Raw genomic sequence first — 21,043 nt, forward strand, 5'->3', positions numbered from 1 at the left:
GCGAACGGAACACATTGTTGCCAGAAATGTGGGTGGGGTGGAGCAGAAAGGGTCATACCATCAAGGGGGAAGCTTATTTCTCTTTTCAGCAGTGTATTGTTATCAGACTGCTTATCAGAGAATAATGGTTTAGTGCGCAAACATGCAAAGTTTTCAAGTGATTTTTCTTCTCTTTTCCTTTTTTTTCTTTTCTTCTTCTTTCCAACTTCCCTGTGGATTTTCCCACCCGCGCAAACATCGGAGTGTTTTCACATTGTTGGAGAGAGCGGCGGTTCCTCCCAGGGAAGACCCCCCCCCCCTCCTGAGAGGAGGCTCAAGTTGGCAAGCTTTTGATGGAGAGGTCTTGTAATAAGCTTAGTTTTACATACACAAAAGCGCTCGTGTGCGTTGCAAAGTGGTAACGGTTAAGTGTTGCATTGTGTGTTTGTGGGTGTGAGTGCGTGTTTCTGTACTAGGAATAGAGTCTTTAAATCTAAGGTTTTGTGATAATGGAGCGGTTGTCTCGTGCAATCTGAAGCGACGCTCTTTGCACCTTGTGTCGATTTAGTTTTTGCCACGGTTTTTGCGATGAAGTGCCAGAGTCACAAATCACATGAATAATAAAGTGCTTTGTGGTGTACCAAAGAGTGCCGAGATGCTACTTTCTTACCTGTCGAGCAACTTTTGCTGTGATGAGAATATTTATAATTGTTTTTAGTCGAATTCAGTTTAGAAAGTAAATATTGAAATTTTCTTATAATTATGCAAATAAATCAATTTCATCCTGTTCTTCATCGATATTTTATAATGAGTAGTAAGCGTGAAAATTCCAACCACTTCAAACATCCATAAATAATAAAAGTAACCCAAAAATGTGCAATTAAAAACAGTCTTGTACATAAACGGCATACATGTGTTTTTTTAGGAAAGGTCGAAAACGGAATAGAAAGACACAATTTAAAATAATTTAAAAAAATGTGCATAGACATTTTACAAATCTAAAAAATCTAAATTCGAAAACAGGAGAAAATCTTGAATTTTTTAAAAGCTCCTATATACATATGAAACACAATAGCTTATAGGAAATTATCAAAAAAAAAAAAAAAACTCAGGAAATCATGATTGTCCAATGAATTACAATCATTAAAATATCATGTTTTTGGTGTTTATTTCAATGCAACATAAACATTGATAAATATGTTCATTGTGTTTACTTCGTCTTTGATTTTGCATTTTTTTAAATTTATTTATCATCTTTAATGATTATTTTGCATGCGTTGTACCTTCGTGTTAGTATTGTAGCGTTATTTCAAATTGAAAAAAAATATTGAAAAATACATTTTTAAATATTATGATTGAAAACAAATTAAAGAAATGGTCATAAAATTTGTATGAATTCAAAAATATATTTAAAAATTTAAATGCATTTTAACAAAGAAGATAAGACTGTTACTTCGCTGTAAGTGTGAAATGCAACACAATCATTTTTAGATATAACTTTAAAAAGCCTACATTTTTAAAGCTTTGTGACGCTTCAAATTAATGATAAATTTAATGAAGAAACATGAATCTCATTATGCACGTGTCTCATCTTTCAGCGAAAGAGTCTTTCAAATTACGCCCCATAGTACCACGCGATAGTACAATTTATATGCAAAAATTTCTATCACCGAAAGCCAGTGAGTATGTGTGTTTGAATTTTGTAGGCGGATATGAATATATGTACCCGTATTTTCATTTAATTACACCATTTTATCCCGAACAAGGTACGATACCGCGAGCTTCTAGCATGTCGTTATGCTTTCTCTGTAACCAGCAGCAGCGTCGTTGCTTGGATATGTCTTTATGCACCTCGGGATATGCTAAAGGTAGAAGGTAGAATTATGACTATACCATAGCTGCCACCTCTCTGTGCTGCATTGCATTGTAGGCTCTTCCCGGTTTCAGATGCTGCTCTGACAAGGTACACGGCTTAATATTCGCTTTGTTTTGGTGCGGGAGGGTCTTAACAGTATCCAGCTTGAAATCGCTTCTGTTGTAGAGTACAAGGTGGACTTTTTTTTTCTTTGCTGGGGTAAACAATATCGTAGGGGAAGTTGGAGCTTCCTGGGCAGACGGTAATAACAAAATTAATAATATTTCAATAACAAATCTTGTTAAAATAACAAAAAGTGTTATTATTTTATCCTGAAGTTCAACTTCAAGAAGAAACAATAAACAGTTTTTGATAAAATAACAAGATTTGGTATAGAAGTGATATTATATTGAAAGTGTTTAATGACACGCTAATAAGAGGAAATGTTATACATTTCAAAAACTCTCCTAAAAACACGGTTTGTTATTCGTTTGGTATTCTGACTTAGAAATAAAATTACCATAAATCGCACAAATGGAAAAGTTTATAAGAGTCCATAACACAATCTGTTATTATTTTATCTTTTGTTAAATATGTTTAGATCTTTGGGATAATTTTGACCAATTTCGTCGGGGTCATTATTTTGGCTAAACTAAAATTATTCTAATAAGTAGAAATTTTGAGAGTTGATTTTTTTAATTATTTGATATGCCCCCTAAGGGACTTGGTTGAAATTGGCTAGAACTAGGGTTAATTTTGACCAATTTCGTCGGGGTCATTAATTTGACCATGAAATGGGGTCCTTAAGCTAACATTATTCTAAAAAGTTGAAATTTTGAAAGTTGATTTTTTAAAATTATTTGATATACCCCCTGAGGGACTTTGCTAAAGTTAGCTAGAACTGTGGAATAATTTTGACCAATTTCATCGGGGTCATATATATTAGGATGTAATAAAAATGAATTTTTGGCGGGCATTCAAGGGTTTGTTCCGGTGGGCATACTAAGCCCAAATCCAAAATATGAGCTTGATTGGACGTAACAGGAGCTGGCGCTCCACCCTTCAATTTTAAATGGGATTTAAACCGTAAAAAAAGATTTTTTTCAAAAATGTCACTTTTTGAGGCATTTTGGCCACTGAAGCGTTTATTTTCAACATCATTGGCGTGTAGGCCAGATCCTTGCGCATCTTTTGGTATATATAACATTGAAATTTGGAGCTCCCTGGAGCTCGGTACAGACCTTCAAAGTTTGGCATTTTTTCGAAAAATTGACCCCAGCAAATCAAATGGCGTCTAGGGCGTCGCTAGGCACGACGCATATCTTTTTTGCCAGGACCGATTTTTCGAAAAAATGCCAAACTTTGAAGGTCTGTACCGAGCTCTAGGGTGCTCTAAATTTCAATTTTATATATACCAAAAGATGCGCCTGGATCTGGCCTACACGCCAATGATGTTGAAAATAAACGCTTCAGTGGCCAAAATGCCTCAAAAAGTGGTTAAAGTGGGTAAAATGGGGTCCTTAAGCTAAAATTAATCCGATAAAATTAACTGAAACGCTAACTAGTACAGAGGAGTTATGGTAACTGCAGGATTATTTGCAAATTGCAAATAAACCAAAACAATAACTTGTTTTGTTATGGAGACATACCAGTTCAATGACAATTTTTGTTACTATGCTGCTCAGCACAAAATAACAAATCTTGTTATTCCTTCATGATTCCTTCTGTGTTATTGGTTTGTTATTGCAATAACAACAGTATAACAGTTTATGTTATGCTTCGAACAAATCTTTGCTATTGATTTTTGTTATTTTAATAACTAATCCGATCATCCCAGTAACATATTTCGTTCATCTCACAATATCAAAAACTGACCTTTCCAAGTTATTTCCATCTGCTCGGGAATGACATTTTTTGTTATGCAAGAATGTCCAAAATGTTATAGCATGTTGTCTGTGGTTATAGGGATGGTTGGATTAGTTGTTAAAATAATAAAAATCAATAACAAAGATTTGTTCGAAGAATAACATAAAATGTTATTAGTTTGTTATTACAATAACGATAAAATAACAAAAATAAAACATAACGGCGATAAACAAAACTTGTTTTAAATAACATAAAATGTTATTTGCTTAGTATTTTCAAATATTAAAAATATGTTATTCCAAAGTTATTTCCGTCTGCTCGGAATACTTCTGAATAGGGACTTGGCGTTACATCGTGCTGCCATCTGGTTTTTTAAAGTGCACAAGTGGAAAAGTGCTGAGTCATCGTCCAAAAACAGACGGCCTCCTATCTCGCTCAGGAAAATGAAGTCGATAAAGTGGTCGGTTTCTATGGACGAAAAGTGGAAAACGTGGGCGGGTTTTTGTCCACTAAAATATAAACAAAATTAAAAATTCAAAGAAAACATATTTAAAGAAATTGATATTTGTGAAAAAAAAAGTTAATTAAAAAATCACATTTTTTCCGCGTACCATTTTTTTTTCATCAATACTTACAACTTTGCCGAAGACACCAAATCAATCAAAAAATCCTTGTAAAGTTACAGATTTTCGTACCTTTTTTGCTTGACAAAAAAAAATGTATGAGCAGCTGCCAAAATTGTATGGAGACTTTTATAGCTGAACCAATGACTCAAAATTACTTCTTTCATCATAGGGAAGGCCCCCACACAGTTTGCGCCAAAAATATAGTAAAAGTTAAATCAATTTCAGGGTTAAGTAGAGAATTGCTCACATTTTTTTCATAAAATCAGAAAAACTTTAACCCTCTAACGCCCAGAGCTGTTTGCTTATCGTAAAAATAGTAAATGGCTTAATTTTGGTACAAAAATGCAGCAAATACTTTACTTTGACCCACAAACATCGAATTGGGGCAAAAAAGTAGAATTTGAAGTGGTGCTCCAGAGCACCATCAGGAAGATGAGCAACTTTTTTTTAAACCACAAAATCTGGTTTTCTTCAAATCTATTGGGTCATTTGTTTGAAAACGCTTCGGTATGTGTTAAAAACTACTTATTCTTTGCTGTAAGACCATATTTCTGAAGTATTAACTACAAATTATAAAATCTCTGCATTTTCAGGTTTCTTTGATTGGCTCATTCAAAACCCACAAACAACCATTTTCATGAAAATGAGGAAAATAATAAAATTATCGGTCTAATAACAATAATTTGTTTTGTTTATGAATAGTCAAAACGTTTCTAAACTTTTGTTTTGATAAAAATAAGCTTTTTCTGTAATTTAGAAAAAAGTGCTCCTGAATATTTAGTTGCTCATATGCCTGCTCTGGTGCACCAAATGAAAAAGGTTGAAAAACACTTAAAACCGGTCCAAACTCACAATGTTATTCACAAGGGTTCTTGTCCAAGGTTCAAATGATAGCAAAACATTTTTTGTTTCATAAAAATTATTTTTACGGGCTTTCGAAAACAGGTCTTATTTATTTCCCTAAAATTGGCCCATTTTTGTTTACATTTCGTACTGTAACTTTGCTTGTGCTTAACCAAATTTGGCGAAATTTGGGGAGATGTTAGTATACATTCTACATGAACACCAGCAACTTAAAGCACCATGAAAAGTTGTGTCAGTTCCGAGATATTTGAGTTCAAAGTTTTGGTGCTCTGGAGTAACCATGGGCGGGAGAGGGTTAAAGTTTGAGCAATGACTAGGGTCAGTGAAATTTCACGATTTCACGGACTGCGTGATTTCCGTGTAATTTGGCTTTTTCCGCGAAATCCCGTGAAATTTTATGTTTGTGTGAAACTGTAACGATTTTTCTCAAAATGATTTATCAAGCTCAAATAGGAATAAACATAATCTTATGAATTACTGTAGAATTAAGCGAATGAATACCCTTGTTTAATGACTTACACAGTGTTAGTAATTTTTGACGATTTCGTGGACGGCGTGAAATTTATCTTTTTTTCAAATCTTTTTTCATCCATACAGACTATTCAAGTAAATTTTAATAGTTTTCAATTGAAAATCTTGATATGAACCATTTGAAGAATTGTTCAGATTTTTCAGTGTTTTTAGAAACTATGTTTAGTAATATTTTCATTCGCTGTTATAACAAAATTTCTAAAGAAATTAAAAAAATCAAGCTTTGTTTTATTCAAAATAAAATGAAAGGTTTGAAATCAACTATTAAAAACAATACAGATTTTTTGTTGTTTAATTTTAACGATATTTGATTATTTGGGTGGACGATTCCCGTGAAAGATAAAACACTACTTTTTGTTTTGTTTTTATTTTGAATAAAAATGTCGATTTTGTTACAAATTATATTATTTTTGCCTTTTGATTTAAAATTTTAATTTTGTAAAAGGAGATAAAAATCAAATCATTTAACTATTTTTTTGCTGGACAAGATTGTTAAATCTTGCTTTGATATGAAATGCAATAAAATAGTAGTAGAATATTACAAAAGCAGTTCAATAAATGAGAATACGCATGCCCTAAATTTTATATCAAAATATATATATAGAGCTCATCTATAAACTAGGTGGAATGTTTTTGAAAACGAGAAGTTTTTTTGTGTCACGTTCAAATTTATTAAGATTTTTTCTTTAGTTTATTGAAGAAAAATATATGATGAAGCATATAAGTAGTTTTTGTGATTTAAACTTAACATTTTCATTTTTATCGTTCCGCGAAATTTGCGTGAAATTTGGTGTTTTAACATTAAGGTATCCGTGAAATTTGCAATTTTTGAGCGTGAAAATCCCTTAGCCTAGCAATGACCAATACTATTTTGGGTACAGAAACGTTCATAATTGAAAGACGCAACTTTTGCGTATCAAAACAGCATTTTATGTTTTCATACCACCTTTTCAAGTGTTAGGCTTGTTTTTTGAAACTTTTAACTATTTTTCCTTAAAGCCTATCTAATACCCTTTCGTTTACGTTCAAGAGACCTAAACTCGGTTGAAATGGTGCGGAGTTATGATTTTTTAATTTGTGTTTTTTGCGAAAATCGACGAATATTGTAATTTTTTTGACATTCAGGTACATTTATAAAACATATTTTTCACTAATTTCGAAACTTTTTCTAACGTCTAAGTGAAATTCTGAGTAATTTTTCGTAGCTGTCTATGTCAGTTGATTTTTCTGAAAAAAAAATACAAAATCTTTTGATCTTAATGTTGTGGATTTCTCTATAGGATTTTCCAAAACAAATTATATTGGATGTTTGAAATTTTCAGAAAAATCATAGTGAAAGCCTCAACTTCCCATATAATCAAGCATCATAGATTGTTGGATGGTGGGTGGTGCACTAGCACCCAGCAGCATGGTTTAATATATGCGCGGCCACATCGCACCCCGTTCACTGGGGCGAGCGCGTGGGTGGAAAATGGTTAAGGTGAAGTAGTCCGGGGGGAGGTGCCACCAAACCACGATGCTGTGAGAAATGGAACCCCGAGACAGAGAGATAAAAAGGTCGTAAACCCTGTGTGTGCTTTCACGTTCCTGATGGTACTTTTCCGATTGTTGTGTATGGGTTTGTGTGTGTGTGCTTTTACCACCAAGTACCGGCTGAAGGGGCTGGAGCTTTTTAGATGAGAGGAAGGGGGAGGGTTTATAAATTACGAGACTCAAATAGAAACAGCGACCAGCATGAAAGAATCGGATTATTTCGGTTCAGTTATTTATTTGCATTGCCAGATTCATTAGTTTGTAATAAGGATTCATTGAAGCCGGTATATTTGCGACGGTTTGTACATGGAACTTGACCTCGAGGATATTGCGCGTTGAAAATCGATGTACCTTAAAGCAATCGCACTGACAAAATGTAAGATTTATTATAATTGTTATCTGAAGAGAGTTAAATAAGCTTAATCAATATCTTTCGAAATTTCTAAATGGCAATTCAATCCAAATATGTATTTTTAAGGTGGTTAGATCAAAAAGAGCGTAGTAGCATCAGGGCGATGTTACTTATAGTTCATTAATTTACCTTCACGATTTTCAGAATCAAACGAAACATTAAAAAAAGTTAAACCAAATGCAAATGGGACCATCTTGCCGCCAAATCCCCCAAGACTGGAAACCTAACGGAAAAGATCACGTCTTTTTCCGGCCCAGAGAAACGAGCAAAACCACTTCAGACAAGGCCAGGGGCTATTTTTATTTTCCTTTCAACCGAATGAATAGTGGACCCAGTTCTCGTCTGCTGAATCCAAAGGAATTCTTGTTTTTCCATTGTTGTACGGTGCCGGAAGAGGAAGGCGGTTTCCACCCTTTCCGGCTCATCTCCCTCGTTGCGCCACAGTTTGGCAGCATTTCCGAAATCGCGACGTGATGAAGTGCTTTCTTGCAGTTGAACACTTTGTGCGTTTTTTTTGTTTTGTTATGGGATTTAAGTCTGATATTTTTTATTTAATTTGTTTTTACAGCTTATTGATGTTTCGAGTTTCTCCTGTCTCGTCAGAGGCGCTGGAGCAGAAATCCCACGTTAGAGGAAGGCCATGCCCCGGGTGGCGTAGTGCTAATAGTTTCGTTTTGATGTTTCGAATTTTCACTAAAAAGTCAGTGTAAATCTAAGCTCACAAGTTTATTATTCCGATATGTATTACTTTTTGTAAATGCCAAGTCACTAATCACATCTCAACCAACATTCTTTTTCCCTATCCTGAGTGATGGAGTAATTGTATTTGCGTGTTGTTTGCTTTTTCCTTCGAACTTGTTTCTTCGCGTCATTCTCCACTCAGCTTGTGAGAACGAAAAAGTTTTTCTACTCTCTGTTTCCATTGTGTTTTTCCGCTGTGTCTTTTGAGAAGCACTTTTCCGAGAGTTTCCGAGGCTTTTCCTTAGTTTGGATTTTCGGTAACATCTTTTGGGAATAGACGAATTCCGAGGTTCTGAACCCCAGCTGTGAGAAGCTGTTTGGTTCAAAACAAGTTTACAAGTACAAGTTTTTAACAAAAGACGAAACCTTTTGGTGTTTGTCATTGGGGTCTTAACCCGTCGAGAAAATATTTCGTTGTGTCAAGTTTCCATATTTTCTTGTTGGTCTATTAAGAGGAAGAGAGTTAAAAATTCTTGTAATGTTGCAAACCTAATCAAATAACCCAAAAGTTCGATTATCAGAAAATCTTATTTTCATTTTGTAAACGGGTTATGCTCTACCAACCAGGGATGCCAGATACACAGATTTGTCTGTGTTTCACAGACATTTGAGCTCGTGTCAGACATTTTTTGAGGTACACAGACTTTGTAAAAACTTCATTAAATTGTTATTTTGTTAAAATATCAATCGAAACTTATTTCGTTAATCTAAAAATGCTTAAAAACACAATTTTTGATAGATTTCTATGACTGTAAATTGATTTATTTGAATTTTAGACAAAGACACAGACATACACAGACTTTTTCACAGACATTTTAAAAAATCATGTGGCATCCCTGCTACCAACCCACACGAAATCAGGAAAAGTTGCCCCGACCCCTCTTCGATTTGCGTGAAACTTTGTCCTAAGGGGTAACTTTTGTCCCTGATTACGAATCTGAAGTCCGTTTTTTGATATCTCGTGACGGAGGGGCGGTACGACCCCTTCCATTTTTGAACATGCGAAAAAAGAGGTGTTTTTCAATAATTTGTAGCCTGAAACGGTGATGAGATAGAAATTTGGTGTCATAGGGACTTTTATGTAAAATTAGACGCCCGATTTGATGGCAAACTCAGAATTTCAAAAACAAACTAAAAAACGTTACTTAATCCACCTTTAGGTGGTTGGTGCCTTCCTCACATTCATAAAGTCAATACATTCAGTAAAAATAGCAACATTCCCTTAAAATGTTTAACAAATCAACTTTATTACTCATTTCATTTGATAGGGTTCGCAGACCTTCAATTTTTCTGGTTCATCGGCAAGGTCTGATAAAAAAAATACCTATCCAACGATAGTTCACATGGAAGATTCAGACAATATTTCTATCACAATATCTGAGATCCGGCCTTCGAAAAGTATATGAATAACACTTAAGTGCCAATAACTTTTGATAGGGTTGTCAGATCCTTGATGTTTTAGGCTCATTTGAAAGGTCTTTCGATTATCTAACTAACGATGGGTCGCATGATGGACCCGGACATCATTTTCATTGAAATATCTGAGATCCGGCCTCTAAAAAGTGTATAAATAACACTTAAGTACCAATATCTTTTGATAGGGTTGTCAGATCCTTGATGTTTAAGGCTCATTTGAAAGGTCTTTCGATTATCTAACTAACGATGGGTCGCATGATGGACCCAGACATCATTTTCATTGAAATATCTGAGATCCGGCCTTTGAAAAGTGTATAAATAACACTTAAGTGCTAATAACTTTTGATAGTGTTGTCACATCTTCAATGTTTTGGACTCATTTTAAAGGTCTTTTTAATACCTTTCTGAAAATGTATAACATGATAGGGTTTCTTGCAAAAACCACCCTTTTTACGATCTTCCGGACATACGCCAAAATCGTTTTTTTAGCATAACTTTTGAAGTACTTAACTAAACTTGCTGATTATAAATAGAGACCTATGGGACCCCAAGACGGATCGAATGAGACTAATACGGTCAAAATCCGTTCATCCAGTCCGGAGATAATCGAGTGACAATTTTTGTCCACCCACCTACACACATCCACACAGACATTTGCTCAGAACATGATTCTGAGTCGATAGGTATACGTGAAGGTGGGTCTACGAGGTCGAATTAAGAAGTTCATTTTTCGAGTGATTTTATAGCCTTTCCTCAGTAAGGTGAGGAAGGCAAAAAAGCCATTTTCCTTTACTCGACTGTAAAACTTTTTGGAAAATGCCATTTTAAGGGAAGTTTAATGTACTTTTCGAATCTTCATTGACCCAGAAGGGTCATTTTTTCATTTAGAACACATTTTTTCATTTTAAAATTTCGTGTTTTTCTAACTTTGCAATGTTATTTTTAAGAGTGTATCAATGTTCTAGAAAGTTGTAGAGCAGACAATTACAAAAAATTAGATAAATAAACATAAGAGGTTGATGGCGTACTCAGAATTCCGAAAAAAATCTGTATCTTTCATAGAAAAAAACAACAAAAAAGTTTTAAAAACTCTGTCATTTTCCGTTACTTGACTGTGTTTTCTTGGAACATGTCATTTTAAGGGAAATTTGATGTACTTTTCGCAAGGGCATTTCAGTGAGCAAAAGAGTTCCTCAATTTTGCCCAGAGTAACGAGAGTTTCTCAATGTTCCTCCGAGTTACTCTGGTTGCTTTTCACCATTCCCACCTACATAGATCAACCTTGTGTTTAAAAAAAGTGTGTGTGTCGTTGCTAGGGGTTTGTTTGTTTTGGAAAAAAGGTTTCTGGAGAATCCGGCCGTTCTGTCGCGGAAAAACTCCTAAAATTAATTGCTGGAAAAGGGCTATCCGGTCAATGGATTTCAAGCATTTTGTAAAGTGGCCAAGTGCGTCGCAATGGTCCACTGGCAGGTGTGTCCCGAGAGAAGTAACCGATAAACCACCTGCAACCGCTACAACATCCGGCACACAATGCATCCGGTCCCGAGACGCAAACCCTCCTGAAAGGCTCGTTCCTCGCCGTTTCCACCAACATGAGATTCCAGCGTAACTCTGGCTATGACGGAGTTTCGACAGCTTTGGCCACCAGAAGAGGTACCCAGCGTGCAAATTTTAGTGTTGTGAAAAAATAAAATAAAGTCGATTTTTTTTAAATAATGTGTGTTTTATTTTTATTTCTTATAAGAAAAAAAAATCTTTATGAGAAAAGACGGAATTGAAAGCTGGAATTGATAATTTCAAAAATAAATCGGCTTATTTGAGTACATTTCAAATACCAACCGATGAGTGTAGCCGATTCCCAAATTCGCCGATTCCGTACCAACTTGGCAGATACTATAGTACTTTAGCAGTCTACATCCGGTTAACCACAATGCGCAGACAGCCGCCGTGTGTTTGATTTCGCCGTCAGAAGTTGCAGAATTAGCCCACACTCCCCATGTAATGCTTCATGCTAAGATCCGGCTTCAGATCCTACAGAGGTACGAGCAGATTGCCTCTGATGTCTCGGATGATGACGGATAACTTCTGCCGGGCATGGAAGACGGAAAAACTGGACAAAATTTGGCCCAGACTTGGAAACAATCTCCGCACACCACCAACGGGTGTGACCAACCGCCGCAGCCACCGGACCCGGCCGTAGTGATTTAATTTCCGTGGTTTTCCCAGAGTACACCACCGGAGTCGAGGACACTGCACCTAGCAGAGAGGTACGGCCTTAGGCGGCGGAAGTGGTCTTTCAATTTTTTTTCGGGAGACGCGAAAACTAAAACTCCTTAATCAATTCAGCGGGGGAAATATGTAAACCGAGATGTAAACAGTCAACAATGTGACGCAAGTTTGACGTAGTCATGGTTGCATTTACCAAGGTATCGACAATCGGGTGGGAATTGAAAAACTCGGGAGGAAGCTGAGAAACTCAGAGTTACTCCGAGTTACTCCCAGAGCTTCTCACTGAAATGCCCTTTACTTTTCGAGTCTATATTGACCAGAAGGGTCATTTTTTCATATAGAACAAAAAAATTCATTTTAAAATTTCGTGTTTTTCAACTTTGCAGGGATATTTTTTAGTGTGTAACAATGTTCTACAAAATTTTAGAGCAGATAATAACAAAAATTTTGAAGGGGTTTGCTTGGAAACATCACAAGTTATCATGATTTTAGGAAAATAAGTTTTGAAAAAGTTACTTTTTGCAGTTCTCTTTGTTTCGTAATCCGTGTCTGTCGCGGGTGACCGCGAACGGCCATGATCTACGACGACCAACTTTTTCGAAACTTTTTTTTCGTAAATAGTGATAACTCGTGATGTTTACAAGACCCCTTATGTTTTTATATCAAAATTTTTGCAATTGTCTTCTCTACAACTTTGTAGAACATTGTTACACTCTTAAAAATAACCCTGCAATGTTAAAAAAACACGAAATTTTAAAATGTAATAATTTGTTCTAAATGAAAAAATTACCCTTCTGGTCAACATAGGTTCAAAAAGTACATAAAATTTCCCTTATAATGACTTGTTCCAAAAATTTTACAGTCAAATAACGAAAAATTACAGAGTTTTTAAAACTATTTTTGTGTTTTTTTTTCTATGAAGGATATGCTTTTTCAAAATTCTGAGTATGCCATCAAATTGGGCGTACAATTTTACATAAAAGTCCCTTTGACACCAAATTTCTATCTCATCACCGTTTCAGGCTGAAAATTATTGAAAAACACCTCTTATTTCGCATGTTCAAAAATGGAAGGGGTCATACCGGCCCTCCGTCACGAGACCTCGAATTCTTGATCAGGGACAAAAGTTACCCCTTAGGACAAAGTATCACGCAAATCGAAGAGGCATCGGGGCAACTGCTGTGTGAGTTGGCGGAGAATTATCCAAACACCAAATTAGAGAGTTGATCATTTTTGAGGAAAAAGAATCATCATTTTAAAATGCTCTGTATTTTATGAAGTTTAAGCTTTGAGCACTCTGTACAGGTGCTGTACACAGGTAGGGGATTTATTTTTAATTTTGTCATTAATTTTTGCTGGATTTTTTTTTCTTCAACTATCCGATAGAAGACTGAAATGAAATTTGAATGAACAGTAGCACATCCGTGGAACTCTGAACAAATTTCTGCTCAAAAAGTGTGACGAGAAATCAGTTCATGATTTGATTTCATGATCATGGATGATTTCTCAGCACACTACGATCTCATAAAAGAAAATGTATACCAGTTAGACTGACATTCGTGGCAACGAATCAAAACCAACAAGCTCATCACGATTTGCACCTTTTTATCAACTAAAAATTGAGTGAAAATGTGTTTCCGTTAAACTGGCCATCACACGCAATGTTAAGCGTTTTGCGTTTTGCGTTTTCCATAAACAACCATCTTAACAAGAGTACAGATTGAAAGTTAAAAAAACTTGGCCTGGTGACATCAACTAAGACAACAGAAGTGATCACTTGGAGGCACATTTAAAATTGCTTCATTGAATTACTTGTTTTCAAATAACTACCGTACCTTTCAAGCGTAATGTTTATTTCAGTTCAACTTATGTCTTCTTTGTACAAGATTCATAAAAATAATGCTCGTAACAAATCCAACTATCCCCAACCACTGGAAAATAATCCATTCAGATGGCACTTCTCTGGTTCTCGATCAAGCGATGTTCACACTAAACATTTTTCATCAGATTTTTTTTATGGATATCCGTTTCTTCTAGGACGCAATGGAATATGAACGAAAATGGTTCCTGAAGGTGGACGGAAATTTGTAACCATTAGAAAATTGCTTTTTTGCATGGCCAGCTACGATGTTGTTTGCTTTTATGTGTATAACAGTTGATGCCAGTTTCTATCAGTCAAGGGGTTCTAAAGTCGTGTTTCGAGTTATTTGCTCAGGCTGGAGAAAAAATCGTGCTGTTGATCAACCCCTCGGTTAAATCTATTATAAAATCTGTTATAAAAGTTGGAGCTCTCCACCGCTAGAGGCAGCACTGTATAAATCCCTCTTTTTGAATCTCAAGTTCTACCGATGTGACAGTAGTTTATGGATTAGGTTAAAAATGATGATTTTTTTAGACGTACGGAATGGTATATAATCATACTGAACGTGGTAGAAAAGTGTTCAAAGTACCACAAGAACTTTTCTTAAAAGTTTGAAAAGTCGAAAGAGATAGTTAACTGTAATAAAGAAAATGTTGATAAATAGTATTATTTTAATCATTTCAAAGCGTCATGATTTTCTCAACGGTCGTGGTTTAAAATCGGAGAACTGAATGAAACTTTGGAAAGGATTTCGGTCATTCGATTTTTTTTTTGTATTTTTTAATCCGACTGAAACTTTTTTGATGCCTTCGGTATGCCCAAAGAAGCCGTTTTGCATCATTAGTTTGTCCATATATTTTTCCATACAAATTTGGCAGCTGTCCATATAAAAATGATGTATGAAAATTCAAAAATCTGTATCTTTTGAAGGAATTTTTTGATCGATTTGGTGTCTTCGGCAAAGTTGTAGGTATGGATACGGACTACACTGGAAAAAAAATGATACACGGTAAAAAAAATTTGGTGACTTTTTATTTAACTTTTTATCACTAAAACTTGATTTGCAAAAAAACAATATTTTTATTTTTTTATTTTTTTACATGTTTTAGAGGACATAAAATGCAGACTTTTCAAAAATTTCCAGGTTGTGCAAAAAATCTTTGAGCTAGTTATGAATTTTTTAATCAATACTGTTTTTTTCAAAAAATCGAAATATTGGTCGCAAAAATTTTTCAACTTCATTTTTCGATGTAAAATCAAATTTGCAATCAAAAGGAACTAAAGTAAAATTTTGATAAAGTGCATCGTTTTCAAGTTTTTTTTTTGTTTTCAATACTCTTTGGTATCTAAGTATTGACGAAAATTTTATTTTTTTTTTGCGAAAAATAAAATATTTGCGGTGCTGTACATTGGAATTTCATAAAAATTCAAAACATTTTTTAACAAGCCCAAACATGCTAAATATGATTATCAAGGAGAAAAATGCATTCTAGATCGTTTTCAGTTGATTAGACTTCTATTTTCATGGAAATTTTGAATTTTCTTGGAAATTTAAAAATGGAAATTTAAATATTTTTTTTAAATATTTTTAAATATAAAAATTAATTTTTTCCTTGAAAACTATTTTAGCAACCTTAGTGATGGTACATTTGACGTAAAAATAAAGTTTTTACAACTCAAATACGATTTTAACAAGAAAAACGTTGATAGTCACGGAATCCAAACTAAGAATTTTCAACGTAACTATTTTTTTAACTTCTCTTTAAAAAATATTTTTTTTTCTAGGATGGCGCATATTCCTTGTTTGCCCTAGCCCAGTACCTACATGTTTTAAAACTATTAATCTTGAGAAAAACCTTACCTGTTGGAAAATATTCCAAAAATAAATTGAAGTCATATTGTCATTTTTGACATTTTTTGCAGGTCAATGTTATCGTTTGACCCATGAATTAATACAAATTGATGTTATCAAAACGTTTCTTAATCCACCATTAGGTGGGTGGTGCCTTCCTAACATTTGCAAAGTAATAATGAAAATAAGTTTATGAAAAAAATATATACCTGATACAGACTTTTCCAGAAAACATGCAGACTCTCTGTTAAATACTATGTGTCTAGTTTTGTAATGAAATTTGATATTTTGCAACCCTTTCAACTAACCATAGACAATAATAAGTGTACTTACCCTAGTTACCTAACCCACCTGTAAAACACACACAAATTACATGCAAACACACAACATACCAACTTGTAAGCCCTACACCAAACATGTAAATACCTACAGACAAAAGCATGAGCATGAGCATGAGAGATCACCCATGGTTGCCCCTCCGTTGCTGAACAGAACCGTAATATCCTTTCGGCACTACTGATCATAGGCTTCGACTATCAAGTGGTGTTTCCCTTATCAACAGCATGTATGAATGCGCTGAAAAGATAAAACAGCATGATTGCCAAAACAAGATCAGTTGCGAATAGGTAACAGTCATTGGCCACCAACGGCGCCCGCCATGCCATGGGGAAGGAGCCGCCGGCGCGAGATCCGGTCTTCACTCTTTAGAAGAGTCGCCAGTCGAGTGGACTCCTGGCCCAAGCTCGGGGGAATCGAGCGCGTTCCTGGAGCATCTGTAAAGAGGAACAAGGCCTCGCCGTGTGGGTTCGTGGAACCCCGCGGCTGGGACTTGATTACAGGCAAGTACCCATTGTGTTCCTCTCTTACCAGACCCTCAGTCGCCCATTCTTTCCAGCAACAACCACACCAGCTGAAGAATGCCGCCCGACAATCCACCAGAGCGCCAGAACCGTCGATCCAACCCAGCAGTTGTACGAGGAGCATCTGTAGCCAGCAAAAAGCCTCGTCACGTGGGTCTGGGAGACAAACTGGACCCCGTGACTGAGACTTAACCCAAGTTAAGTACTCGCTTACCGTACAAGCAGCCCCTGCGCTCACCTCTTCTCGTTACAGCTTGCCACCACTTGACATCTACCGCCGGCTCGACGTCGGCCACTGGAAGCTGTAGCGGGAAAACAACGAAGAAGATGCTTCAACCTGACTACCACAAGTGATCGTCATCTACTTGACCACCACATGTCTCGTCCATATGTGTCCATTCGCGGTTGCGCCCGTGAAAACCCTAATTTCATTGGCGGCCGGAATGTTAAATACTATGTGTCTAGTTTTGTAATGAAATTTGATATTTTGCAACCCTGACAACTAACCATAGACAATAATAAGTGTACTTACCCTAGTTACCTAACCCACCTGTAAAACACACACAAATTACATGCAAACACACAACATACCAACTTGTAAGCCCTACACCAAACATGTAAATACCTACAGACAAAACAACACAAATTGAACAGACATACACAAACCCCAAAACCAGCACCACTGCTACGCGAGATCTGTCATCTCGGCGCAGCATAATCGATGTAAACAATAAGTAATAAAAAGTAAGTCTAAAACGAACCGTCGCGGAGTTCAGTTCGCGTCACAGAAAAGCGGCAATTTTACTTGAACCAAGTCCGAAATACTAAGTCGCGGGTGTGATTAGTGGGAGAGAACATGCAGAGGAGTTAGTGTGAAGGAAGAAGGCATGCAAGGAGCGGAATAAAGGAAAAGGAGTGAGGAAGTTCATGCAAGAAGAAGGTTCTGGAGGAAATGAAGTTTGGGGACACAGGCCGTCGGTGATCCGGGACGGCCGAAACTTGTGTCCAGTGCGTGGACATAATTTGGTCCTTCGAACCGGATATCGACGAATCCGGTGCCTGCGTGGAGAAACGGGTTCCAGATCAAGTGTCGAGGAAAGCAAATGGTCAACGTGACCATTTTGTACTAAAAGTGCCCTGTCTCCGACCCTAAAGTGCACGGACACTTCTACCTCCAAAAAGTGCATTCTGTGCGTGAGTGTATTTGTGCCATCAGCCCTTCGCAAGTTTTTGCCGTCTCATTTGTGGTTCGTTTACCGTATGCACTTGTGAGAAGGAGCAAAAATCACGTGAACATGGCCGATGTGCTGATAAAGATGGTGATGATGTTCGCCGAGATGCTTGCTTCTGCAAATCTTCCTTTCCGACAGTGGTCCTCGAACAGCCAAGCTGTGCTCGCTGCGATCCTTTCGGAACTCCACAAGAAAAGCGTAATCCTGAATCTGGACCAAGAGACGTCGGTGACTACGCCTGGATGGGAGACCAACACTGACTTCCTGTCCCAAGAAACAACCGCACTCGCAGCCTGGAATCACGTTCCATCTGGAGACTACCCTGCGGATTTGGAGAGTGCATTGTGGTGGCACGCACCCCAATGGCTCGGAAACAACCAACACTCGTGGCCGCAAACCGGCGAGCTGGTGGAAAGCGCACTGTGGTGGCATGCACCGCAGTGGCTACGAAACGACCAGCACTTGTGGCCACAGATCTACGTTCCCAACGCGAACGTGGAAGAAGAACACCTACGAAAACTCCACGCTGGTCCTGGGCTGATGCTGTCAACCCTCCGACAGCGATTCTGGCCTCTTGGCGGCCGGAACCTGGTGCGCTGCATCGTGCACGTGCCTGCGCTCGAGCAAAATCAATCACGCTGGAACAGAGCAGCCGGTTCGAACGCCGGTGCTTACTCTACCTGGAGTCGCCAGTCGAGGGGGGCCTCCTGGCCCACGCTCGGGGGAATCGAGCAGTTCCTGGTTCAACTGTAAAGAGGAACAAGGCCTCGCCGTGTGGGTTCTTGAACCCCACGGCTAGGACTTGGCCCAAGGCAAGTACCCTTTGTTCCTCCTTTGACAGAAATTCAGCCGTTCATCCTTTTCTAGCGTCACACCAACAACCTGAAGGATGACACGCACCAAACACACCAACCAAGACTGCTGATCAACCCCAGCTGCTCGTTGCAACCTGTAGCAGAAACAAACATTTCATTGGCGGCCGGAATGTTTAATACAACATGTGTTTTTATTGTTAAGTTATTAATGAAATGTCCTTAAATTTACCAAAAAACATAGCTTAGTCAATAAGAACACAAACAACAAAACAAAACTAACTTTACACCTAAACACAAAAAATCTGTAAAGAAAAACATAAACATTTACCCACTAAACACACCGCGCAAACTGTTATACACAGTTTGACAAACACAAAACACACACGAAACACAACACACACCCGACTTTGTACAAAGACACAAAACGTAATAAATAGTTAGCAAGCAAAAGTCGCCGCGTTTGGATCGACAGAAAACAGAAAACAAATAGTTACAGTTTTTAACGCGAAATCCGAAATTTCCGAGCTAGTTTATAAAACGACAAAGTTCCAACACGTTGACGAACACAATATCCATGCAAGGGAGGTGGAAAAGGGAAGGAAAACAGTGCATGCAGGTGGAAAAGGTGCAAGGAACAAGGAAAAGTTGGAGAAGGAAAAGGCAAGAGGAAAGGGAAAGTGATCTGGACCACTGCACGTTGAACAGTTCCACGACGTGAGTCCACCGAGGATCGTCGCATCGTGGCAGATAAGGATAGCCCTCTCAATGTGCCCTGCGAACCCGCTTCAGCAGGATTTCAAGTCCGTCGGCGCACGATGGAGCTACGAGAGACCAGCCTACTCCAAGATCTGACCCCAAACCCAACCGTCGCAGCGGTCGGTCTGCACATGGCCGGCTACGAGCTGCTCAAGCCGTCGATTTGGACGATTCTGATCGACAAAGCACAACCCGTGCCAAACGGGACAACACGCGACTGCCAGAAACTCACGCGCGATTTCTGCAGTGCCCACCAGTTCCGGAATCTCAGATCATCCGGAATCGTCGTTTCCGCCACCTGGGCGGGATCGGACCACCTCGGCTCAGCGAGAGCCATCCACGCCAAGCGTACCGGCGCCGCAAGCATGGTTCTTCCATGGCGGCCGGCCAACACACCCAACAAAACAAGAAGCAGCGCGCCAAGCTGCAAGGTAGCCAGCACATCGCACGACGCTTTCGCCACCGGACGAAGCGACATTATCACCAACCGCCGTTGCTGTACGGCACTAGTTGCGATGGCGGCCGGCTACACTCACCACGAACACCAACCCGCTGGAGCGGATTCCAGCAACTCTCGCCACGGTATACGTCGCGCTGGCACAACGACATCCTGCAACTCCGGAGACGTCACATCGTCGTCCAAACACAAGCAGCGTTGTTCGGGTTACAGCGGTCATCACGAGAACCGAAACGACCCAGCGAGCTGTCCTCGCACTCTACCGGTCACGGTGGAGCCTCACGCATCCGCACGTCAGTCGAGTGGACTCCTGGCCTCGCACGGGGAAGGAGCCGCCGGCGCGAGATCCGGTCTTCACTCTTTAGAAGAGTCGCCAGTCGAGTGGACTCCTGGCCCAAGCTCGGGGGAATCGAGCGCGTTCCTGGAGCATCTGTAAAGAGGAACAAGGCCTCGCCGTGTGGGTTCGTGGAACCCCGCGGCTGGGACTTGATTACAGGCAAGTACCCATTGTGTTCCTCTCTTACCAGACCCTCAGTCGCCCATTCTTTCCAGCAACAACCACACCAGCTGAAGAATGCCGCCCGACAATCCACCAGAGCGCCAGAACCGTCGATCCAACCCAGCAGTTGTACGAGGAGCATCTGTAGCCAGCAAAAAGCCTCGTCACGTGGGTCTGGGAGACAAACTGGACCCCGTGACTGAGACTTAACCCAAGTTAAGTACTCGCTTACCGTACAAGCAGCCCCTGCGCTCACCTCTTCTCGTTACAGCTTGCCACCACTTGGACATCTACCGCCGGCTCGACGTCGGCCACTGGAAGCTGTAGCGGGAAAACAACGAAGAAGATGCTTCAACCTGACTACCACAAGTGATCGTCATCTACTTGACCACCACATGTCTCGTCCATATGTGTCCATTCGCGGTTGCGCCCGTGAAAACCCTAATTTCATTGGCGGCCGGAATGTTAAATACTATGTGTCTAGTTTTGTAATGAAATTTGATATTTTGCAACCCTGACAACTAACCATAGACAATAATAAGTGTACTTACCCTAGTTACCTAACCCACCTGTAAAACACACACAAATTACATGCAAACACACAACATACCAACTTGTAAGCCCTACACCAAACATGTAAATACCTACAGACAAAACAA

General features: G+C 38.5%; 1 protein-coding gene across 1 annotated transcript; it reads left to right on the plus strand.

The window, feature by feature from the left end:
• Positions 1 to 19,487: 19,487 nt before the first annotated feature.
• On the plus strand, positions 19,488 to 21,041 carry LOC119769236. The gene is made up of 3 exons (XM_038261170.1): positions 19,488 to 19,613; positions 19,676 to 20,008; positions 20,048 to 21,041. Exons 1-3 carry the CDS (start codon positions 19,488 to 19,490, stop codon positions 20,585 to 20,587), a joined length of 999 nt encoding a protein of 332 aa, XP_038117098.1. The 3' UTR covers positions 20,588 to 21,041.
• Positions 21,042 to 21,043: the final 2 nt, after the last annotated feature.

The sequence above is a fragment of the Culex quinquefasciatus genome, chromosome 3 (assembly GCF_015732765.1).
Source record: "Culex quinquefasciatus strain JHB chromosome 3, VPISU_Cqui_1.0_pri_paternal, whole genome shotgun sequence".
In the NCBI taxonomy this organism is placed as follows: Eukaryota; Metazoa; Arthropoda; class Insecta; order Diptera; family Culicidae; genus Culex; species Culex quinquefasciatus.

Bases quoted from the DNA above. Each gene is read 5' to 3' on its own strand.
- LOC119769236 (XM_038261170.1), top strand. From the start codon at position 19,488: ATGGAGCTACGAGAGACCAGCCTACTCCAAGATCTGACCCCAAACCCA. The intron at 19,614-19,675 runs GCACAACCCGTG...CGATTTCTGCAG, and splicing joins GGACGATTCTGATCGACAAA to TGCCCACCAGTTCCGGAATC. The intron at 20,009-20,047 runs CGGTATACGTCG...ATCCTGCAACTC, and splicing joins GATTCCAGCAACTCTCGCCA to CGGAGACGTCACATCGTCGT.